Here is a 25,292-nt window from a genome sequence, read left to right on the forward strand (position 1 = left end):
TTTTAAATATATGATCAACATTTTTCATACACATAGTATTTTTTATATAACCCTCCGTTTCTAAATATTTGTCTTTCTAGAGGTTTCAAATTGTGACTACATACGGAACAAATTGAGTGAATCTACACTCTAAAATATGTCTATATACATCCGTATGTGGTGACCATTTGAAATCTCTAGAAAGACAGATATTTAGGAACGGAGGGAGTACATGACAAACATTTTTCTTTACAGGTTTAAAGTTTTTCGAATGCTTGATTTAAAATTTTCAAATACTTAATAGATATTTTTTAAATGCTTGATTAATCTTTTAAAATACATGATTAACTCTTTTCCTACACATTGTATACATTTTTATATACATGATAAACATTTTCTCTATACAAATTTAACATTTTTCGCCTGTGGCTCCTGCGCACTTGGCCGGTCTATTTATGTAGGCGCCTGACGCGAGCGTATAAGCGAGACATTGGCGCGTCCTGCGGCAAGGGCCGTGCCATGCCAGGCCCTTTTACATCCGGTCCGGGCGGGGCCATGTGTCCAGGTCTGCTCTAGCCCAGTCAAGCCTTCCGCCGAAGCCCATCCATAAAGATAGACTGACCAAGATTCAGACATAGTCAGGCGCAGGCGTCAGCAGAAGCAGAGCAACAGGCGATGGCCGGCGGTAGCCTGGACCTCCCCGTGGTTGACCTCGCGTCCCCCGACCTCAAATCCGCCGTGGACGCCGTCCGGAAGGTTGCTCGCATGATTGCCCTATTTTGTGGAGCCACCAAGAAGCGTCACGCCATGAGCGATTTGGTTTGGTTTTACAGGCATGCGTGGAGAGCGGGTTCTTCTACGTCACCAACCACGGGATCCAGGACGGCCTGCTGGAGGCGTTGTTCGCCGAGAGCAAGAAGTTCTTCGAGCTGCCGCTGGAGGAGAAGATGCTGCTGCAGAGGAACAGCGCTCACCGGGGCTACACCGCGCCCTACGCCGAGAAGCTCGACGCGTCGTCGGAATTCCAGGGTTAAATCCAGTTCCTGATCTACCTGAATCGACCTCTGTGTTAAATCCAAGTAGTATAAATTATGGCTCAGGAGACGTGCCAGGTTACCGATAGTATTGTTTACTGAGAGCAACATTGTTTACGACATTTAAAACTGAACAACTAGCTGAACGTCATTACTTTGTCTCCAGACAATAGAATATTCACATGATTCTTTTGAAGCCAGGATAGCTAGAAGCCTATAAGTATTTGTCATCGTGCTTCCGTTACTTTGTCTGCTCAGATGTTGTGGTGGCCTGGTGGGGAGAGAGTTAGTTAGTTACAAATGTAGCAGAGCAGAATAGGGGTTGAAGAACCCATTGATATTATCCTCAGTTCCTCGCATCCTATAGCTTGAAGCAACCACCGCGCCTTCTAGACTTGACCTTCGGCATTTCTGCTGTTTCTAGTGATATATTGTGATCCCTGATTGTGAATTTTGTGATATTGAGCAGGAGACCTCAAGGAGAGTTTCTACATTGGGGCGGTCGGGGATGTAGATATGCCGAATGATCCTAACCAATGGCCTCCTAAAGGTGCTTAATCTGCTTTGTCATCTCTTAAGAACTGATAAGTTTGTTACCTGTCATCCTTATAAGTGTATATAGACATCAATTGTGTTATTTGAGTCTTCTTTTTATGCCTTGCTTCTTCTCAACAGACAAAATGAAACCTTGTCTGATTAATTTAACTGCAGAGCGATTTCCATCTTGGAAGGATACAATGAAGCTGTACCATGCAGCTGCACTGTGAGTTTTTTTTTTTGTGTGTGTGTCTCAGCAAAATGAAATCGATCAATTGTATTAGAACGACCATTTCTTCAGATTTCCAGTGTTGCATTTGTATGTTCCTTTTATTGAGCTATCTAGAATAACTATAGTCAATGGTATTTCTGATTACCAACCAGGGCTGCTGGCAAAAGGATACTCTCTCTAATTGCTCTGAGTCTGGACCTAGAAGCTGAATTCTTTCAGAACATCGGTGCAGTCGACTGCTCTTCAGAAGTTATTCGGCTATTGCACTACCCAGGTTACATCATTGTCTTTCCTTTGTGTCATTTGAAAGAATCAGAAGTTCTATTCTAATTATATCCCGTGGAGAGGCAGATACATGCTTTATGTTGCCTTTTGTTTGCTCCTATTCATTTTCATGGTTGATGATGGTTGCTTGGGTGGCTTCTTTCACACACTAGCTTATCAGTGCTTTGCCATGGATCAAAGTCATACTGTTCAAACATAGGCTAATTTGGCTGTGCACTCTGTGTCACGCCTTCAGTCACTACATTCTCGCCTCCAGTCAATTGTCCATGTCACATCCACATCCCTCATATTACTACCTAATAACTAAAATCCCTTACATCATTGATATTTCAACAGATTTAGTGTAGAAAGCATACTTGCAACCTCTAGCTATGTTCTTTTAGCAGCAGGTCCTATACATTATGCTGCTTAAAGCTGCACTGCCAATCAGGACAAAGTCTGATAATACTACAGAATCTAGAAAATGAAGTATGCATACCTGCAAAAAATCTGCCATGCCCAAAAGCGATCACCTATAGTTGACCAACAACACAAGTTCTCTACAAGGGCAGCAGTTCCAACAAGGGCAGTGGCGCTGCAAGATTTAGCATAGCAATTTGAATTTTGAAACCCAGCTGAAGGGGATTGTAGCGAAAAAAGAATGGAAAAGAATTCCAAGTTCACTGTAGGTGAAGTAAACAGGTCTGATAAGTATTTCCTTACATAGTACTCCCTCTGTTCACAAATATAAGATGTTTTGGATATTTCAAGATGCACTACATACGGACTGAAATGACTGAACGAACACACCATGTGTTATATACATCCTATTCAGATTTTTTTTAAACATCTTATAATTGTGAACAGAAGGGGTATTCCTTTTTTTTCCTTTCTAAATATTATTTTTGTAGAGAAAACAGAATGGAAAATAATAAAAAGTTTACTGTAGGTGAAGTAAACGAGTCTGATAATGGAAATTATGGTGCATCAGCTCATTCAGATTATGGAATGATAACTCTTCTAGCAACAGATGGCACTCCTGGCTTGCAGGTACTCTTTCAGTTAATTCTTCAACTTCATTTTTGTTCTCTTCTGCAGCTAATCACTCATGTACAAAATGTATGTTCAAATTTTTTGGTTGAGCAGGGGATTATGTTTTGCCACTTCAACAAACAATAAATCTTGTTTTAGAAAAGTATAAATCATGACATCATTGCTTTTGCATTTATAATTTTATATGCTGGATACTTGCACTGTTGTGGGTGCAGATATGCAGGGAGAAGGATAGGCATCCCCAGCTCTGGGAAGATGTTCGTCATGTTGATGGGTAAATATTTCTTCATAAACAATGATATGGTCTGGTGCCTTCTGCGGTGATTATTATTTTAGAAGCTTTGAATGCCTTCTATTTCTCTATTTGCTTGTTGGTTCAGTCTACTTGCTTAACCCCTGTTTTGCATGCTTTTAGACAATATGTTGCAGGTATGACAAATGATCCTAACAAATCTTGTGAACTTGTAGGACCCTTATTGTTAACATTGGCGATTTGCTAGAAAGGTGGACGAATTGTGTTTTCAGGTACTACATTTTTAACATGTTGTGTGGAATCCATCATGTCTGCAGTAGCAGTTGCGCCATAAATTCTGAAATGCTCAGAAGGTTCTTTTGGTTTATGATGTCTTGTGCACTTCTGGTCTAATTTATCTCTGCAGAAACCTTGTGTACGAAAAAAAAACTTTGATCGTTTGCGCTTTTTTCTGCAACTTGCAGATCTACACTTCATCGGGTTGTTGCAGTTGGCAGAGAGCGATATTCTGTGAGTATCCTAACTACTTAATTCAGATTTTTCATAAAGGGTTTTCAGTTACTATCATTGTTTACAACATATCTCTTGAAGAAGTCAGGTGTCGCTCTTCTTTCATGGGAAAACCACCACCAGTAACATAGAAGTAGCATCGCAGCTCATAGATTTACGATTTAATGTTAAAGCATGTTTTATCTTTTACACACGTTTTCATATGCATCAGGCGGCTTACTTTCTGGACCCAAGACCCGATCTAGTGGTGCAGTGCTTGGAAAGCTGTTGCTGCGACGCATGTCCTCCAAGGTCCTCTTCTTTTACCCGAAGATTTTAGTAGTTACTACTCCCTCCGTCTCATAATATAAGACGTTTTTGCAAGCTAAATGTAGCTTGCAAAAACGTCTTATATTATGAGACGGAGGGAGTACCTCTGTACCAAATTATAAGACATTTTTGTAGGCTAAACTTAAGCCTACAAAAACGTCTTATATTTTGATGTGGAGGGAGTATATGTTAAAGATTGATTGTCACAATTCTTGAAGTGCCTTTTCAGGTTTCCACCTATCACGGCGGGTGACTATCTGAAAGAACGATTAAGCGCCACATACAAATAACTAGCGGGATTTCAACGTGTAGTTGTCTGGTAAGATATGTTAGAACTACACACCTGTATCTGAAGACAGAGTTGTATTTCCTGTAAAATTGCAATGCGTATTATGACTGTAAACATAGTTGTATTTCAGTACAGCTGTAACGGTTCTAGTGCATATACTTGACTAATCTGTATCGTCATAATATGGTCTCACAGAAATAAACAAACGGTGCATATCCTCCGTTTAGTTTGTTGGTCTTTGGGAGGCAAGTGGTTTGCATGTCCATCCATCTCTCTCTTGACGAAGAGATGCCACAAGTAGTCGTATCTCTTTGTTCATACGAACATCTTCGTTTACCTGATCGATGAACACGGCCAATATACCCATCTAGTAGAAAGTTGACATGCACCGGCAGTCTAGTCTAGACTCTAGAACAAGCAGTTTGAACCTAAAAGACTCAGGTGCGCGAGGCCGAGACGACGACGGGTGTCACTCCTAATTGAGATACTCTGTCTGAAACACTCAGATTCGTCCAGAAACTGACTGCGTGACTCGATCAGAGCCTGAGAACGGTCAGAGCCGAAGTCGCGAAAGCTTGAGCTCGCGGGTTGGGTGGCGCCAGTTGATTAGCCACCCATACCAGTGAAACTGTGAAATTTGGACCAAGACTCAAGACCAGCTTTGTATGGCCAGGTTAAAGTGTATGTTGCCATCCAAGTCTCGGCCCAACAAACAAGCCAATGTCAGCTGGTGTCGAGGAATTGCGTGCTCACAGTTTTATCTTGACAAGTGCTTCTACAACAACAACAGCATGATGGCTGTGTGCATCACTAAGATGCAGATGCCGGGTTTAACTTCTTTTTGAAAAATAAAGTACTTCATGAACATGAACATTTGCTACTCCCTCCGTCCTATAATATAAGAACGTTTGTAGTGTCAAAAACGTTCTTATATTATGGGACGGTGGGAATACTTTACAAGCAACAAATTAATGGCGCTGTATGGAGATGAAACACATACTCAGGTCAGCTTCAGTATGAGAAGAGCTGTACCAACTTCTGAGAGTGCACAGGAGAACTGGAAAGAAGTTGGCATTTGACGGTGTTCGGGTGCTGGTGATCTTCTTACGTCCAAGCAATCCATGTAAAGGCATGGCCAATACATAGCTCCAGGGTGATGCCCCGTAGATCATGTAGGATCGGATGTCAGAAAAACTAGATTCAGATGAAACATTGGGGGATGGTAGTTCGGGATATCTTCAACCGGTTTGGATGGCGGTCATGTAATAGGATAGGCAATTAGTTTACCTATCTACCTTTAGCTAGCCGGTTGTGGCATCTTTTCTTGGCTAGTTGGTGTTTCTAGCCCTTTTAGCTCTGTGTGAGCTTTCCTTTTTGTTTTGTCAATTGGAGACTTTGGAACCTTGTTGGAACCTGTTTATTTGGTTAATAAGATGGCCGTATGCATCACTCTGATGCAGAGGCCGGGGAGCCCCCCTTTTCAAAAAAAAGATGAAACATTGGGATCCTTTGCAGGAGGCGGGTGCTTAGAGACATAAAATGTTGTCCGGTGCATAAAGCTGAAAAGGTTGAAATGAAGTGTAGAGATACATGTATAGTGGGGGTCTTTATTTTTTATTATTTGATGTGGCCCACTAGTGGTAGCTTGTATTGGGGAGAAAAATCAGTGTAGATGCCTTAAACTATTTTTTATCATGGGGCATCTATATCCATATGCTACCATTGCATATGTTCTAACTCGTCTACTAAAAGCTGGCATAGAGGAAGCAAGCGATTTGTGCATTATCTTGTTGTTGATCTAAGGCAGGTCATTTCTACCTGGCCTTTCTGACCCCAAGAAGTCAAATGGTTGATTATTAGCGTTGAGCATTGTCAAATCAATCGCTAGATTTTTCCCCATCTGGAACCACTTTGACGTTTCCTGACCTGATACAAAAAGTGGACACCTTACATAGCACTACTGCCTCTCGGAAAAAGAAAGAAAGAGGAAGAGCATAAACTTATATGTTACTCCATATGTTTCAAGGATTAAGAGCATCCTTGCTGGCTGGTTACGTGGCCCATGTACCCTTAGAGCAAATAATATTTCAAAATGAATTCAGCTGACTTCCTTCTCTTCGCATAAAAAGAAATAGTTTTGATTGATTTGTTGACTATGATTTGATTAAGTAGTTCATGGTCTTACAATGTTGCACGCACCCCCTACCTCTAGGAGCACATTCAAAAAATTGAGCCAATGTCTTGAGATTGGCGAAGTCGTTATAGACACTTATAGTCGATGGGCACATCATACCACTGAAAAAATAATGCCGAAATGTCTGAAATAAATCCAGAAAATATACGAGCACACATATGAAGTTTAGGATTGAACCCGGATGGGATGATTTCACCACAAGAAACCTAACCATCTAAGATATGGTTAGTTCACCTTACACCATATAATTGGGTAGTTTATATTGTACATCATACAATATATCCAGTTAGTTGACAAATCTACACTCTTTTAAATGGAACTAGCATAATGGCCAATTGTCTGCCCAAGGTGTATGCGACACTCATCAGTCTGACGTTCTATTCAAAATAGCCAACTTTGCAAACTTAAAATACCAACAAAAGCGAATATTCTTTTCGTATATGCGTTGGATGTCATATTAATAAGGATAATCTCATAAAAGGACCGGTCTCATAAAATGAATTGATAGGGTTGTTCAAAATGTTTTTTTGTCAACCACAATAAGTCTATTAAGCATATATCTTTGGATGTTTTTTTTATCCGTATAACATATTATTCAGGTTGCATCTAACTTAGACCCTTCTTGGAGTGTTACTGGTATGGTTGGTCATCGGTTGAAGGTTGATCATAAGTTCACATCTGAAGGAAATATGCCCTAGAGGCAATAATAAAGTTATTATTTATTTCCTTATATCATGATAACACTAGTAGAAAACAGGGCTTTGGTTCGGCCAGAAAAGAGCATTAATCCCGGTTGCATTACGAACCGGGACTACTGTGAGCATTAGTCCCGGTTCGAGCGGCTAGGGCACCATACAAGCATTAGTCCCAGTTCAAATGGGACCTTTAGTCCCGGTTGGTGCCATGAACCGGGACTAAAGGGTGCGATGCCCATTAGTACCGGTTCGTGGCACAAACCGGTACTAAAGGTTAGACCTTTAGTCCTGGTTCGAGCCACCAACCGGGACAAATGGGGTTGAGGCATTAGTACCGGTTGGTGCCACGAACCGGTACTAATGGTGCAATTTTTAAATTCTACCCCCGCGCCCCCCGCGTGAATCGCCTTTTCAGTTTTGTAAAAAGCAAAAGAAAATGATAAAAACTTCAAAATTAAAATCCTTTGAGATGTAGTTATGTTACTACATCTACTAGTTAGGAAAATTTAAAAACTTAAATTTGGACATGTTTTGCAAAAAATGTAGGAAAAATGTAAAACGGCTATAACTTTTGTATACGATGTCAGAAAAAACGTATAATATATCAAAATGTTCATCACGAAAATCCGCATCCGATTTTGACCGCCTACGGCCTGTTTGCAAATTTTTAGAATCCTCAAATTCTAAAAGAAAAAAAAGTTATGCTCAAATTTCAGTTTTTTTTGAATTTTCGTTAAATCTGGTCAAACTACTTATTCAAGAAGTATTAGTGTTACTAAATAATTATTCAAGAATATTAGTGTTACTAAATAATTATTTCAGTTTTTTTGAATTTTGGTCAAATCTGGTCAAACTGTGGTCAAACAATGGTCAAACTACTTATTCAAGGAATATTAGTGTTACTAAATAATTATTGTTTCTTAGAACGATAGTGTCAAACTCAAACAGTGAAATGTGTGACTTCATGCTCAAGCTAAACTCCTGAGGGTTAATAGGATTGACATCTTACTATTGTCAGGAAAACAACAAGTGCAGACTTGGAAACGAGGGAGAATAGAACCCGGAAGTTAAGCTTGCTCAGGCTGGGGTAGTGAGAGGATGGGTGACCTTTCGGGAAGTTAGATGATTTGGAATGATGAGGGGTGATTAGAGATTAGAGGTTAAATTGAGCAGTGATGAGGGGTGATTAGAGGTTAGAGATTAAAATAATTCAGAAATTTGAAAATTCGGGAAAAAATTCAATTTTTTTTTCAAAAAAATCATAAAATTTCCTTTAGTACCGGTTGGTGTTACCAACCGGGACTAAAGGTGGACCTCCATGCAGCGGCCACGTGGAGGGCCTTTAGTCCCGGTTCGTATAAGAACCGGGACTAAAGGGGGGGGGGCCTTTAGTAACGACCTTTTAGTCCCGGTTCCAGAACCGGGACTGAAGACCCTTATGAACAGGGACAAATGGCCCTTTTTCTACTAGTGTAAATGTTTATTATTCATGCTAGAAGTGTATTAACCGGAAACATGATACATGTGTGAATACATAGACAAACAGAGTGTCACTAGTATGCCTCTACTTGACTAGCTCGTTGATCAAAGATGGTTATGTTTCCTACCATAGATATGAGTTGTCATTTGATTAACGGGATGACATCATTAGGAGAATGACGTGATTAACTTGACCCATTCCGTTAGCTTAGCACTTGATCGTTTAGTATGTTGCTATTGCTTTCTTCATGACTTATACATGTTCCTATGACTATGAGATTATGCAACTCCCGTTTACCGGAAGAACACTTTGTGTGCTACCAAATGTCACAACGTAACTGGATGATTATAAAGGTGCTCTACAGGTGTCTCCAAAGGTACTTGTTGGGTTGGCGTATTTCGAGATTAGGATTTGTCACTCCGATTGTCGGAGAGGTATCTCTGGGCCCTCTCGGTAATGCACATCACTATAAGCCTTGCAAGCAATGTGACTAATGAGTTAGTTGCGAGATGATGTATTATGGAACGAGTAAAGAGACTTGCCGATAACGAGATTGAACTAGGTATTGAGATACCGACGATCGAATCTCGGGCAAGTAACATACTGGTGACAAAGGGAACAACGTATGTTGTTATACGGTTTGACCGATAAAGATCTTCGTAGAATATGTGGGAGCCAATATGGGCATCCAGGTTCCGCTATTGGTTATTGACCGGAGACGTGTCTCAGTCATGTCTACATAGTTCTCGAACCCGTAGGGTCCGCACGCTTAAAGTTCGATGACGGTTATATTATGATTTTATGTGTTTTGATGTACCGAAGGTAGTTCGGGGTTCCGGATGTGATCACGGACATGACGAGGAGTCTCGAAATGGTCGATACATAAAGATCGATATATTGGACGACTATATTTGGACACCGGAATGGTTCCGGGTGAGATCGGGATAATACCGGAGCACCGGGAGGTTATCGGAACCCCCCGGGAGGTATATGGGCCTTAATGGGCTTTAGTGGAAAGGAGGGGAAAGTAGCAAGGGAGGGCCCCCCCAAGCTCAATCCGAATTGGGAGGGGGGCCGGCCCCCCTTTCCTTCCTCCCTCCTTCCTCTTCCTTCCCTCTCCCTCTCCAAATAGGAAAAGGAGGAGTCCTACTCTCGGTGGGAGTAGGACTGCCCCCTTGGGCGCGCCTCCTCCCCTTGGCCGGCCCTCTCCTTCCCCCCTTTATATACGGAGGAGGGGGGCACCCCATAGACACAACAATTGATCTCTTGATCTCTTAGCCGTGTGCGGTGCCCCCTCCACCATAATCCACCTCGATCATATCGTAGCGGTGCTTAGGCGAAGCCCTGCGTCGGTAGCAACATCATCACCGTCACCACGCCGTCGTGCTGACGGAACTCTCCCTCAAAGCTCGGCTGGATCGGAGTTCGAGGGACGTCACCGAGTTGAACGTGTGCAGAACTCGGAGGTGCCGTACGTTCGGTACTTGATCGGTCGGATCGTGAAGACGTACGACTACATCAACCGCGTTGTGCTAACGCTTCCGCTTTCAGTCTACGAGGGTACGTGGACACACTCTCCCCTCTCGTTGCTATGCATCACCATGATCCTGTGTGTGCGTAGGATTTTTTTTGAAATTACTACGTTCCCCAACAGTGGCATCCGAGCCTGGTTTTATGCGTAGATGTTATATACACGAGTAGAACACAAGTGAGTTGTGGGCGATACAAGTCATACTGCTTACCAGCATGTCATACTTTGGTTCGGCGGTATTGTTGGATGAAGCAGCCCGGACCGACATTACGCGTACGCTTACGCGAGACTGGTTCTACCGACGTGCTTTGCACATAGGTGGATGGCGGGTGTCAGTTTCTCCAAATTTAGTTGAATCGAGTGTGGCTACACCCGGTCCTTGAGAAGGTTAAAACAGCACTAACTTGACGAACTATCGTTGTGGTTTTGATGCGTAGGTAAGAACGGTTCTTGCTCAGCCCGTAGCAGCCATGTAAAACTTGCAACAACAAAGTAGAGGACGTCTAACTTGTTTTTGCCGGGCATGTTGTGATGTGATATGGTCAAGGCATGATGCTATATTTTATTGTATGAGATGATCATGTTTTGTAACCGAGTTATCGACAACTGGCAGGAGCCATATGGTTGTCGCTTTATTGTATGCAATGCAATCACCCTGTAATTGCTTTACTTTATCACTAAGCGGTAGCGATAGTCGTAGAAACAATAGTTGGCGAGACGACAACGATGCTACGATGGAGATCAAGGTGTCGCGCCGGTGACGATGGTGATCATGACGGTGCTTCGGAGATAGAGATCACAAGCACAAGATGATGATGGCCATATCATATCACTTATATTGATTGCATGTGATGTTTATCTTTTATGCATCTTATTTTGCTTGGATCGACGGTAGCATTATAAGATGATCTCTCACTAAATTTCAAGGTATAAGTGTTCTCCCTGAGCATGCATCGTTGCGAAAGTTCTTCGTGCTGAGACACCACGTGATGATCAGTTGTGATAAGCTCTACGTTCAAATACAACGGGTGCAAAACAGTTGCACACACGGAATACTCAGGTTAAACTTGACGAGCCTAGCATATGCAGATATGGCCTCGGAACACTGAGACCGAAAGGTCGAGCGTGAATCATATAGTAGATATGATCAACATAGTGATGTTCACCATTGAAACTACTCCATCTCACGTGATGATCGGACATGGTTTAGTTGATTTGGATCATGTGATCACTTAGAGGATTAGAGGGATGTCTATCTAAGTGGGAGTTCTTAAGTAATATGATTAATTGAACTTTAATTTATCATGAACTTAGTCCTGGTAGTATTAGCATATCTATGTTGTAGATCAATAGCTCGCGATGTTGCTCCCCGTTTAATTTTTATATGTTCCTAGAAAACTAAGTTGAAAGATGTTAGTAGCAATGATGCGGATTGGATCTGTGATCTGAGGTTTATCCTCATTGCTGCACCGAAGAATTATGTCCTTGATGCACCGCTAGATGACAGACCTATTGCAGGAGCAGATGCAGACGTTATGAACGTTTTGACAAAAGCTCGGTATGATAACTACTTGATAGTTAAAGTGCACCATGCTTTACGGCTTAGAACCGGGACTTCAAAAATGTTTTGAACGCCACGGGGCATATAAGATGTTCCAAGAGTTGAAATTGGTATTTCATACTCATGCCCGTGTCGAGAGGTATGAGACCTCTGACAGTACTTTGCCTACAAGATGGAGGAGAATAGCTCAACCAGTGAGCATGTGCTCAGATTGTCTGGGTACTACAATTGCTTGAATCAAGTGGGAGTTAATCTTCCAGATAAGATAGTAATTGACAGGATTCTCTAGTCACTATCACCAAGTTATTAGAACTTCATGATGAACTATAATATGCAAGGGATGACGAAAGTAATTCCCGAGCTCTTCGCGATGCTGAAATCGACGAAGGTAGAAATCAAGAAAGAGCATCAAGTGTTGATGGTTAACAAGACCACTAGTTTCAAGTGAAGGTACAATGGGAAGAAAAGGGAACTTCAAGAAGAACGGTAAGCAAGTTGCTGCTCAAGTGAAAAAGCCCAAGTCTGGACCTAAGCCTGAAACTGAGTGATTCTACTGCAAAGGGACTGGTCACTGGAAGCGGAACTGCCCCACGTATTTGGTGGATAAGAAGGATGGCAAAGTGAACAAAGGTATACTTGATATACAGATTATTGATGTGTACTTTACTAGTGTTTATAGCAACCCCTCGGTATTTGATACTGGTTCAGTTGCTAAGAGTAGTAACTCGAAACGGGAGTTGCAGTATGAACAGAGACTAGTTAAGGGTGAAGTGACGATGTGTATTGCAAGTGGTTCCAAGATTGATATGATCATCATCGCACACTCCCTATACTTTCGGGAGTAGTGTTGAACCTAAATAAATGTTATTTGGTGTTTACGTTAAGCATGAATATGATTTGATCATGTTTATTTCAATACGGTTATTCATTTAAAGTCAGAGAATAATTGTTGTTCTGTTTACATGAATAAAACCTTCAATGGTCATACACCCAAGGTGAATGGTTTATTGAATCTCGTGATACACATATTCATAATATTGAAGCCAAAAGATGCAAAGTTAATAATGATAGTGCAACTTATTTGTGGCACTGCCGTTTAGGTCATATTGGTGTAAAGCGCATGAAGAAAATACATCCTGATGGGCTTTTGGAATCACTTGATTATGAATCAGTTGATGCTTGCGAACCATGCCTCATGGGCAAGATGACTAAGACTCCGTTCTCCGGAACAATGGAGCGAGCAACTGACTTATTGGAAATAATACATACTAACGTATGCGATCCGATGAGTGTTGAGGCTCGTAGCAGGTATCGTTATTTTCTGACCTTCACAGATGATTTGAGCAGATATGGGTATATCTACTTAATGAAACACAAGTCTGAAACATTTGAAAAGTTCAAAGTATTTCAGAGTGAAGTGAAGAATCATCGTAACAAGAAATAAAGTTTCTACGATCTGATCGCGGAGACGAATATTTGAGTTATGAGTTTGGTCTTCAATTAAAACAATGTGAAATGGTTTCACAAACTCATGCCACCTGGAACACCACAACATAATGGTGTGTCCGAACGTCATAACCGTACTTTATTAGATATGGTGCAATCTATGATGTATCTTACCGATTTACCACTATCGTTTTGGGGTTATGCATTAGAGACAGCTGCATTCACGTTAAATAGGGCACCATCTAAATCCGTTGAGACGACACCATATGAACTGTGGTTTGGCAAGAAACCAAAGTTGTCGTTTCTTAAAGTTTGGGGTTGCGATGCTTATGTGAAAAAAGTTTCATCCTGATAAGCTCAAACACAAATCGGAGAAATGTGTCTTCATAGGATACCCAAAGGAGACAGTTGGGTACACCTTCTATCACAGATCCGAAGGCAAGACATTCGTTGCTAAGAATGGATCCTTTCTAGAGAAGGTGTTTCTCTCGAAAGAAGTGAGTGGGAGGAAAGTAGAACTTGATGAGGTAATTGTACCTGCTCCCTTATTGGAAAGTAGTTCATCACAGAAATCTGTTCCTGTGACTCCTACACCAATTAGTGAGGAAGCTAATGATGATGATCATGTAACTTCAGATCAAGTTGCTACTAAACCTCGTAGGTCAACCAGAGTAAGATCCGCACCAGAGTGGTACGGTAATCCTGTTCTGGAGGTCATGTTACTTGACCATGGCGAACCTACGAACTATGAGGAAGCGATGATGAGCCCAGATTCCGCAAAATGGCTTGAGGCCATGAAATCTGAGATGGGATCCATGTATGAGAACAAAGTATGGACTTTGATTGACTTGCCCAATGATCGCCGAGCCATTGAGATTAAATGGATCTTCAAGAGGAAGACGGACGCTGATAGTAGTGTTACTATCTACAAAGCTAGAATTGTCGCAAAAGGTTTTCGACAAGTTCAAGGTGTTGACTACGATGAGAGTTTCTCACTCGTATCTATGCTTAAGTCTATCTGAATCATGTTAGCAATTGCCGCATTTTATGAAATCTGGCAAATGGATAAACAAAACTGCATTCCTTAATGGATTTATTAAAGAAGAGTTGTATATGATGCAACCAGAAGGTTTTGTCAATCCTAAAGGTGCTAACAAAATATGCAAGCTCCAGCGATCCATCTATGGACTGGTGCAAGCATCTCGGAGTTGGAATATACGCTTTGATAAGTTGATCAAAGCATATAGTTTTATACAGACTTGCCGTGAAGCAAGTATTTACAAGAAAGTGAGTGGGAGCACTACAACATTTCTGATAAGTATATGTGAATGACATATTGTTGATCGGAAATAATGTAGAATTATTCTGCAAAGCATAAAGGAGTGTTTGAAAGGAGTTTTTCAAAGAAAGACCTCGGTGAAGCTGCTTACATATTGAGCATCAAGATCTATAGAGATAGATCAAGACGTTTGATAAGTTTTTTCAATGAGTACATACCTTGACAAGATTTTGAAGTAGTTCAAAATGGAACAGTCAAAGAAAGAGTTCTTGCCTGTGTTACAAGGTGTGAAATTGAGTAAGACTCAAAGCCCGACCAGGGCAGAAGATAGAAAGAGAATGAAAGTCATTCCCTATGCCTCAGCCATAGGTTCTATAAAGTATGCCATGCTATGTACCAGATCTATTGTATACCCTACACTAAGTTTGGCGAGGGAGTACAATAGTGATCTAGGAGTAGATCACTGAACATCGGTCAAAATTGTCCTTAGTGGAATAAGGATATGTTTCTCGGTTATGGAGGTGAAAAAAGCTTCGTCGTAAACGGTTACGTCGATGCAAGCTTTGACACCGATCTGGATGACTCTAAGTCTTGATCTAGATACATATTGAAAGCGGGAGCTATTAGCTAGAGTAGCTCCGTGCAGAGCATTGTAAACATAGAAATTTGCAAAATACTTACGGATCTGAATGTGACAGACCCGTTGACTAAAATTATCTCACAAGCAAAACATGATCACACCTTAGTACTCTTTGGGTGTTAATCACATAGCGATGTGAACTAGATTACTGACTCTAGTAAACCCTTTGAGTGTTGGTCACATGTCGATGTGAACTATGGGTGTTAACCACATAAAGATGTGAACCATTGATGTTAAAATCACATGGCGATGTGAACTAGATTATTGACTCTAGTGCAAGTGGGAGACTGAAGGAAATATGCCCTAGAGGCAATAATAAATTTATTATTTATTTCATTATATCATGATAAATGTTTATTATTCATGCTAGAAGTGTATTCACCGGAAACATGATACATGTGTGAATACATAAACAAACAGAGTGTCACTAGTATGCCTCTACTTGACTAGCTCGTTGATCAAAGATGGTTATGTTTCCTAGCCATAGACATGAGTTGTCATTTGATTAACGGGATCACATCATTAGGAGAATGACGTGATTGACTTGACCCATTCCGTTAGCTTAGCACTTGATCGTTTAGTATGTTGTTATTGCTTTCTTCATGACTTATACATGTTCCTATGACTATGAGATTATGCAACTCCCGTTTACCGGAAGAACACTTTGTGTGCTACCAAACGTCACAACGTAACTGGATGATTATAAAGGTGCTCTACAGGTGTCTCCAAAGGTACTTGTTGGGTTGGCATATTTTGAGATTAGGATTTGTCACTCCGATTGTCGGAGAGGTATCTCTGGGCCCTCTCGGTAATGCACATCACTATAAGCCTTGCAAGCAATGTGACTAATGAGTTAGTTGCGGGATGATGTATTACAGAACGAGTAAAGAGATTTGCCGGTAACGAGATTGAACTAGGTATTGAGATACCGACGATCGAATCTCGGGCAAGTAACATACCGACGACAAAGGGAACAGCGTATGTTGTTATGCGGTTTGACCGATAAAGATCTTCGTAGAATATGTGGGAGCCAATATGGGCATCCAGGTTCCGCTATTGGTTATTGACCGGAGACGTGTCTCGGTCATGTCTACATAGTTCTCGAACCCGTAGGGTCCGCACGCTTAAAGTTCGATGACGGTTATATTATGAGTTTATGTGTTTTGATGTACCGAAGGTAGTTCGGGGTCCCGGATGTGATCACGGACATGACGAGGAGTCTCTAAATGGTCGAGACATAAAGATCGATATATTGGACGACTATATTTGGACACCGGAATGGTTCTAGGTGAGATCGCGATAATACCGGAGCACCGGGAGGTTATCGGAACCCCCCGGGAGGTATATGGGCCTTAATGGGCTTTAGTGGAAAGGAGGGGAAAGGAGCAAGGGCGGGCGAGGTATATGGGCCTTAATGGGCTTTAGTGGAAAGGAGGGGAAAGGAGCAAGGGAGGGGGCGCGCCTCCCCCAAGCCCAATCCGAATTGGGAGGGGGGCCGGCCCCGCCTTTCCTTCCTCCCTCCTTCCTCTTCCTTCCCTCTCCCTCTCCAAATAGGAAAAGGAGGAGTCCTACTCCCGGTGGGAGGAGGACTCCCCCTTGGGCGCGCCTCCTCCCCTTGGCCAGCCCTCTCCTTCCCCCCTTTATCTACGGAGGAGGGGGCACCCCATAGACACAAAAATTGATCTCTTGATCTCTTAGCCGTGTGCGGTGCCCCCCTCCACCATAATCCACCTCGATCATATCTTAGCGGTGCTTAGGCGAAGCCCTGCGTCGGTAGCAACATCATCACCGTCACCACACCGTCGTGCTGACGGAACTCTTCCTCAATGCTCGGCTGGATCGGAGTTCGAGGGACGTCATCGAGTTGAACGTGTGCAGAACTCGGAGGTGCCGTACGTTCGGTACTTGATCGGTCGGATCGTGAAGACGTACGACTACATCAACCGCGTTGTGCTAACGCTTCCGCTTTAGGTCTACGAGGGTACGTGGACACACTCTCCCTCTCGTTGCTATGCATCACCATGATCCTGTGTGTGCGTAGGAAATTTTTTGAAATTACTTCGTTCCCCAACATCCTCATTCGGATTGGAGCCGCTGTTATAAATTGGTTGCTAGTGCAAAAATAATATAATTTTGCTAAAAATAAAAATAAATTACAATATGGTTATATCCTATGTACACAATGGCTTCATACTTGGCCTAGTATTTATTGCCTGAAGGACCATTAATTGGTGATGGGGGTGTGCACGCTCAACTCGAAGCAGTCATGGTATACCTGTTTACTCAACATGGGTAGCGCCTAGCCTTCACATCATGGTATGCTAAGTACCTTGTTCCTTGAGTTTTCTTACATCATTCTACCGGTGACTTTGTCATATATGAGAGAGTATGTTTTCTGGATGTGTGATGGTTGTAATATTTTTTGGCTATGTGCATCTAGGATGCAGAGTTTTGAGCCTGAATTTGTTTTTTGTATCCGGTTGATTTTGTTGTTTTTTCACAATTCCAAGCCTCCAACATTGGAAGCAAGTCTAGTATGCAAAATATTAGTTAACTACCATATACAAAGCTACTAAGTAGGAAAAATAAATATTAGGATTAAGCTCAGGAAAATGTTGCGTTCACTCAGTATAGTCATAGTACAAAGCAAGCTTATTTCATCACTTTTGGTTGTCCATTGTTGTAACACAAAGCAAAATTGTGCCACAACACAAACTCGTTAAATTTTTTGTCTCCTGATAGTAGATATAATTGTGTCCACTAGCAGATTAATAAGCATGATTTTGGTAGTGTGTCATGTGCCAAAAAGTGCTTGTCGGTAAACTGCTAACGAACATGATTTCTTAGGTCATCTCCCTTACATGGGATAAACCATCAGTGTATTTAGCAAACACCAAAAAAGTAAAACATCCATCATATTTTCTCCATATATGAAATCTAAATACTCCCTCCGTCCCAAAATAAGTGCACAAACTTAATACAACTTTTGTACAAAGTTGTACTCCCACCGTAAAGAGATATAAGAGCGTTTATGAAAGAATATGTGGTGCCCCCATGTTTGGTTTTGGTAATTGATGAAAATCTCTATGGACTAATGGTTGTCTTGAGTTATATTTGAAGGGTTTGTCCATAGGTAATGCTTGAAGACCATTTGTTGGTTTCAAGGTTATTAGAAGATGAATATGTGTTGACCAACGTGCTATTCAAGGATTTATCCAAAGATTGCTCACATGAGTGTTGACCCTATTGCAAGCATGTCTTGAAGAAGAAGATTGTGCGGACATTCATGTTTACCTTCAAGACATCATCTTAACGAAGAGAGTTGTAAAAATTCAAGGTTGACCAAGACTAAGTACAAAGAGTGATTCAAGTTGATCAACACACAAAGCGTAGAAGATGTATCGAGTGGGATCAAATGATCTCATGGTATGGTAAGAATTGTCCATTACGCTTTGCGTACTAACCCATGGTCTATATGAGAGTTTATTGTGGGGTTAGGTATGTTTTCATGGGCGTGCATCAAAAGGAAGATATCGTATAACCCATGGAGGATGACATCAAGTGGTAATCGTCATCAAGGTTGCGGTGTGCAAGTTCAAGTGGAGCATCATGAAGAGATCTGGCTTGATGCTTGACGTCCATTGTGGTGATAATAGACTTGTGAAGATGTGCCGAAGAGTGGCTCACCCATAGTGGAGTATGGGGGAGCAATCAACTAGTCTTCATCGAGCTTGTGCAATCAAGAAAGGTGGTCCAACTTGAGGAGGTCAAGATCGTCATCATCTAGCTCAAGTGGATTATGCGCAAGGCAAAGGTTTGTCCTTGATAGTTTTTCTATTTTACCAGTCCCATGGTGTTAGTTGGGAGACCGGATTATAGGATCGACTGCCGTACTATCAAGGGGTTCACAAGTGAGTAGCTTGATCGTATCATTCGTAGAGAGCTCAAACCATTGCATCCTTGGCACCATCTTTCTTGGGTCTTGTTTGGTTTTTCTATTTGTGAGTTTTGGAGCTTTTGGACATCTTCATGACAAGCTCGGGTCCATTGAAAATGGATTTCGTTTGCACCATCTTCTTTGTTTTTTATGTTGGAGTTCTTGCCGGTTCTTCACTCATGGAGGTTTCACATCTCTATATCATAGGCATAATCTCCGTTGCCACTTATGAAGATTTCCATCAAGCTTGAGTTCGTCAAAATCAGAGTTCGTTTGCAGAAGTTATGACAGTTTTGGTCTTCTTGCATCCTTTTGTTTTGCCTGAGCAGTTTTTCAGCTTGAGCGGTAGTAGAGTGGTAGTAGAGAGTGGTAGTACCTCTCCCCCGAGCGGTAGTACCGCTTAGGCGGTACTTCCGCTGACCAGTACCGCTTCCACTTCCGCTTATTTTTATGCTTCTGTTACCCAATCTGCTTGAGCGGTAGTACGGCTCCCCCGAGTTACAGTACCTCTCAAGCGGTACTACCTCTCCCCCGAGCGGTACAATCTCTCCGACAGAACTACCACTCTTGTTTTTCTGTCTACCGCTTGAGCACGACTTGTGGCCATAACGGTTGGATTCGGGAGGGGGGGGTATAAAAGGGGGTCTTCTTCCCCATTGGTTCTTATCTCTTGAGCTCGTGTTCTTCCCCCATTGTTGACCTTCTCCGAGCTTGCTATCTCTCAATCCCTGCAATGATTCTTGCTAATTCTTGAGGAAAAGAGAGAGAGAGAGGAGATCTAGATCTACATTTTCACCAATCACTTTCTCCTCTATGTGAGGGGAACCCGACCCTTGGATCTAGATCTTGGAGTTCTTTGTGTTCTCCTTCTTGTTCTTCCTCTCATTTTCCTCCATAGCTTTTGTTGTTTTGGTGGGATTTGAGAGTGAGGGACTTGGGCACTCCGTGTGCCCTTGCCATTGCATTTGGTGTATCGGTTTGAATTCTCCACGTTGATACGTGGAGGTGAAAGTTGAGAAGCTTATTATTTTTGGATGCTTGGTACCCTAGAGCTTGTTCCTCTTGGTTCCCTAGATGGTTGGTGATGCTTTTGGAGCTCAATCATTGTGGTGTAAAGCTCCGGGCAAGCGCTGGGGTCTTCAATTAAGTTGTGGAGATTGCCCCGAGCAATTTGTACGGGTTTCGGTGACCGCCCCCAAGGGTTGCCAAAGTGTACGGGTTCGGTGACCGCCCCCAAGGGTTGCCATCTGTACGGGTTCGGTGACCACCCTCAAGGGTCCCTTGGTGGAATCACGGCATCTTACATTGTGCGAGGGCATGAGGAGATTACGGTGGCCCTAGTGGCTTTTGGGGGAGCATTGTGCCTCCACACCGCTCCAAACAGAGATTAGCATCCGCAAGGGTGTGAACTTCGGGATACATCATTGTCTCCGCGTGCCTTGGTTATCTCTTATCCGGGCACTTTACTTGTGCACTTTACTTTGTGATAACCATAGTGTTTCATGATATATATCTTACTTAGCATAAGTTGTTGGTGCACATAGGTGAGCCTAATTGTTTTAGGTTTTCTGCTTGACAAATTAAACGCTAGTTTTATTTCGCATTTGTTCAAGTCTAAACCGTAATTATTTTAAAGCGCCTATTCACCCCTCCTCTAGACGACATTCACGATCTTTCAGTTTCGATCACTAAAGTACTAATTTACATGCTCTTATATTTCTTTATAGAGAGAGTACTTTAGAACTTATGATACAGCTTAAATTTTCACGTTCGTGAGTACTTGAAGCCGGATGGTGAGGTTGTGCATCCAATTCTCCAATCAAGTGATCTAAGGCTCACTTCCTAAGATGTGCACTCTTCAAGAAAGCTTGAGCGGGCAAATCTTGAGACAACGGTCAACCAAGATAATAGATCTAGCCGACGTTTTCATAAACACTACAATAACATTGGCCACTATTTGTGGGTCAAGCATATTAAACATACCTAAATGTACCTTTAGTTTTCAGCAAAAAGTTCCCTGGACATGTGTGTTTGTGTGTGGGTAATCCTTAAAAAACAGTTCCTCCCTCCTTATCCCTCAAATTCCTCTCCTTCACATGGCATGCTCCTCCTCTTCGATGCATCACACACTACTGCTGCAAGGTACGAGCATGGTAACATATGCTTTTCCCGGCATGATCACCTGGTTAGAGCTGAAGACTAAAGGTACATTTAGGTATATTTAATATGCCTTGACCCACAAATAGTGGCCAATGTTATTGCAGTGTTTATTTTAATGTGACAAGGTACGTGGAGAAATAGAATCAAAAGTCCAGAACTAAAATAATTTCACAGAAGATAGACCTCCCAAAGTCAAAAATGAATTACCTACTAGTATTAGTATATGAAAGCCTCAAAAGAATTCCAAGTTTTCAACTAATATCTTTCACATTAACAATTCAATTAAGAAGAATCATCCATTGACTCCATTATAGTACTACCCATTTTGCAGCACCCCTCCTGTCTTCAAGAGCCCGACATAGAAATCCAAACTGAAAGCAATGAGCCACGAACCACAGATGGTTAGGTTTCTTATGATGGAACCAACCCATCAGGGTTCAAGTCCTACATCTGGCATTGACACTGGTATTTTTCTGGATTCATTTCAGTCATTTCGGCGATGTCCGTTCAGTGAGAGGAGACGTTCCTGTTGACTACGTAGGCACCCGTGGTGACTTCAATCTTAAGATGTTGCACTAGCTCAGTATCTCGAATATGCTCAAGGTGGGATGTGGATGTGTTCATAGAGTGAATATATGTGCGTGTTTGTGAGCATCTGCAATTGTCCTGTGTTAAAAAAAAAAGACCCAAAGACTTTCAACCCGCAGACACGATAAATCTGATAATTAGGCAACACATTTTTTATAAAGGAGGTGCATATAATTAAAAGGACTGAGTACCATGCATGGGCTCAAATCAATTGTATAAATACCCCCTACCCGCCCTGCTCTTTTTCTCCTCATCCTTCACACACACCTTCTCTCGCTCAACCATTTTTGTCCTTTCCCTAGAGACACCCAAGGCGATCCACAAACAGCTAGCCCATCGTACGGAAGCTCGCCACTGCTCCGGCCGAATTAAGCTACGAGCCGCGCAATACAACAACGCCCCGTGCGCGCACCCCCGCGACGCCGTCGCCTGTCGCAGCGCGCGCCGGCCGGCCGAGAGCGGCACGTGGACTTCGCAACAAGACGACGAGCGCTCCGCTCTAAAGTCACTATAGTTTGCTTTGATCTCGTTTCTCAATTGCATCGACCGGTCATATCCATTTCCCTATAAATTCAGTGGCCTTGCTAGGGTTTGAGCCTCCCCTGTTTCGGTTTCCCTCCAAAACCAAAGCTAGCTCCGCACGCTTGAGCTTCCTTGCTTGCATATAGCCGTCATGTGTGAGGGGCTCATTGACCGGCCGTTGCTGCCGTGCCGGTGCAATGCCAAGGACGGCCGCGGCGCGGCCGTGTCTCCGAACGACGACCACGCTGTCGTCGTTGTGTCCATGTCGGCGCCCGTCCTGGCTGACAGGCCGTCGTCGTTGACCAAGGACGCGGCGAAGGAGGCCGTGTCGATCCTGGGGCTGTCATTGCCGATGATCATGACGGGGCTCATACTCTACGTCCGTCCGATGATCTCGATGCTGTTCCTTGGCCGGCTCGGCGAGCTGGCCCTTGCCGGCGGGTCCCTCGCCATGGGTTTCGCCAACATCACCGGGTACTCAGTCCTGTCCGGCCTCGCCTCAGGCATGGAACCAGTATGCGGCCAGGCCGTCGGCGCCAAGAACCTGCCCCTCGTCGGCGCCACCATGCAGCGGATGGTGCTCTTCCTCCTCGTCGTCTCCGTGCCAGTCGCCTTCCTCTGGGTTCAGATGGAGCCGCTTCTCCTGCTTTGCGGTCAGCATGCCGCCGTCTCGGCCGCGGCACAGCGCTACATTCTATTCTGCCTGCCCGACCTCCTCTTTCAGTCCTTCCTCCACCCGCTCCGTATCTACCTCCGCACGCAGTCCATAAACCTCCCGCTCACCACCTGCGCCACGCTCGCCGTCGCTCTCCACCTCCCCATCAACTACCTCCTCGTATCAGTGCTCGGGCTCGGCGTCGAAGGAGTCGCACTCGCCTCCGCCTGGACCAACCTCAACCTCGTGCTCTTCCTCCTCGGTTATGTCTACGTCTCCGGCGTGCACCATGCCACCGGGGGCTTCTCGCTGTCATACAAGCTTTTCAAGGATGATGTTGCCGCGTGGGTGCGGCTGGCCAGGCTCGCCGTGGAGAGCTGCGCGAGCGTGTGCCTCGAGTGGTGGTGGTACGAGATCATGATCCTGCTGTGCGGCCTCCTGGCCAACCCCGAGGCCACCGTCGCTTCCATGGGGGTGCTTATCCAGACCACATCCCTGCTCTACATCTTCCCGTCGTCTCTCAGCTTCGGCGTGTCGACCCGGGTCAGCAACGAGCTCGGTGCGAATCGTCCAGATGCCGCGCGCGCCGTGGCCACCGCGGGGCTCGTGCTGAGCGCACTTCAGGGCGTCATCTCCTTCCTGTTCGCCGTGGCTGTGCGCAACGTGTGGGCGCGCATGTTCACGTCGGACGCGGCCATCCTCGCGCTCACGGCCTCGGTGCTTCCTATCCTCGGGATGTGCGAGCTCGGAAACTGCCCTCAGACCACCGGATGCGGCGTGCTCCGAGGGAGCGCGCGGCCCAAGGACGGCGCACACGTCAACCTCGCCGCCTTCTACGGCGTGGGGATGCCCGTTGCCCTCGGGCTCGCGTTCTGGGCCGGCATGGACTTCAAGGGGCTCTGGCTTGGCCTTCTCGCCGCGCAGGCGGCGTGTGTCACGGTGATGCTCGTGGTGATCGGGCGCACGGACTGGGACATACAGGCCGAGCTGGCGCAGGTGCTCGCCGGAGTCGCCGACGACATCGAACACGGAGGCTATGTCAACGGAGACGGTGCGAAAGACGCGAGCGAGTGCGTCAAGGTTGCGGCGCCCAACGGCGACGAGGACTCCAGCTTGCTCATCACTGTGGCACGGCTGACCGGCGCGCCTTGACAACGACGGCCGTCGGCGTACGAATCACGGTAATTAGCTGGCCAGTAGAACGTGGGAGACAGACAATTTTCCGGTCTGAACATTTTTTGGGGGGAGTTCATATGAGTTGGTGTGTGTGTATCAACATACGTGTGTGCGGTACCACGTTATATTGGAGGAAAACACCTGTAATTACATGGTCTTAATTAGGTGTGTTGAGTGACCTAGTTATACCTTTTTTTCCACTTTTATTAGGTGGCCTGGTGGTTCATCTATTGTTTTTTCATTATGATGTATTTCAATTGTAAGTAGATACTTATATATACATGAATCAAGTATATATACATATTTTTGCAGAATTAGCACTGTTTTCAATTCAAATGGAACTATATTTTACAGAAGTATACCCCACATCTTTTGGAATTTGCTAAATTTCATTTCAAAAATCTCGCAACAACATTCTTTTCAAAATTATGGAAGTATGGTGAACTTTGAGGAACATGGAACTCTGCGAATAACATATCTATTTTGTCGTAGAAAGGTACGTGTGGAATACATCATAACTGGCATGCAACTCCATAAATTTGGAGTAATAATAGTACTCATCAATTTACATATCCTTATTTTATTACGATTAGCATCCTTAGTTTGTGCTCTTGACAGGTAATGCATTACACTACAGGAATCAGCTACTTTGCCGTCTGCCACGGCAGACGGCAAAGGCAAGGATGGCGGACGGCAAAGGCCTTTGCCGTCTGTCGCGGACGGCAAAAGGCTCCGGCAAAGTAGGCTACGGTAAAGAGCTTCTTTGCCGTCTGCTTTCTGAAGCGGACGGCAAAGGGGCCTTTGCCATCAGCGGCGGACGGCAAAAAGCCGACGGCAATAAATTCGCTGTTAGTCCGTTAGGCGTCTAACGGCAGCCTTTGCCGTCCGCCGCTGACGGCAAAGAGCATCAAGCCTTTGCCGTCTGCCACTGTAGGCAAACTGACCAAATGGGTCAGCTGCCAGGAAGC

General features: G+C 43.8%; 2 protein-coding genes across 2 annotated transcripts; both read left to right on the forward strand.

The window, feature by feature from the left end:
* The first annotated feature begins 508 nt into the window (after positions 1–508).
* Positions 509–4,686, forward strand: LOC109780826 (kihadalactone A synthase LFS). Its single transcript, XM_020339409.4, has 11 exons — positions 509–735; positions 813–1,008; positions 1,483–1,563; positions 1,725–1,776; positions 1,935–2,056; positions 2,996–3,096; positions 3,315–3,373; positions 3,568–3,624; positions 3,817–3,862; positions 4,074–4,153; positions 4,401–4,686. The coding sequence occupies exons 1-11, from the start codon at positions 655–657 to the stop codon at positions 4,459–4,461; spliced, it is 936 nt and encodes a 311-aa protein (XP_020194998.1). The 5' UTR covers positions 509–654; the 3' UTR covers positions 4,462–4,686.
* Positions 4,687–22,455: 17,769 nt separating this feature from the next.
* On the forward strand, positions 22,456–24,908 carry LOC109780824 (protein DETOXIFICATION 49-like). The gene has a single exon (XM_020339407.3). It carries the CDS (start codon positions 22,645–22,647, stop codon positions 24,298–24,300), a length of 1,656 nt encoding a protein of 551 aa, XP_020194996.1. The 5' UTR covers positions 22,456–22,644; the 3' UTR covers positions 24,301–24,908.
* The last annotated feature ends 384 nt before the right edge of the window (positions 24,909–25,292 follow it).

Source organism: Aegilops tauschii, chromosome 1 (genome assembly GCF_002575655.3).
Source record: "Aegilops tauschii subsp. strangulata cultivar AL8/78 chromosome 1, Aet v6.0, whole genome shotgun sequence".
Lineage (NCBI taxonomy): Eukaryota > Viridiplantae > Streptophyta > Magnoliopsida > Poales > Poaceae > Aegilops > Aegilops tauschii.

Excerpts from the sequence above, each read along its gene's own strand:
- LOC109780826 (XM_020339409.4), top strand. The coding sequence starts at position 655 with ATGGCCGGCGGTAGCCTGGACCTCCCCGTGGTTGACCTCGCGTCCCCC. Across the intron at positions 1,009-1,482 it reads CGCGTCGTCGGAATTCCAGG|GAGACCTCAAGGAGAGTTTC; the intron begins GTTAAATCCAGT and ends GATATTGAGCAG. Across the intron at positions 3,625-3,816 it reads TGGACGAATTGTGTTTTCAG|ATCTACACTTCATCGGGTTG; the intron begins GTACTACATTTT and ends TGCAACTTGCAG.
- LOC109780824 (XM_020339407.3), top strand. The coding sequence starts at position 22,645 with ATGTGTGAGGGGCTCATTGACCGGCCGTTGCTGCCGTGCCGGTGCAAT.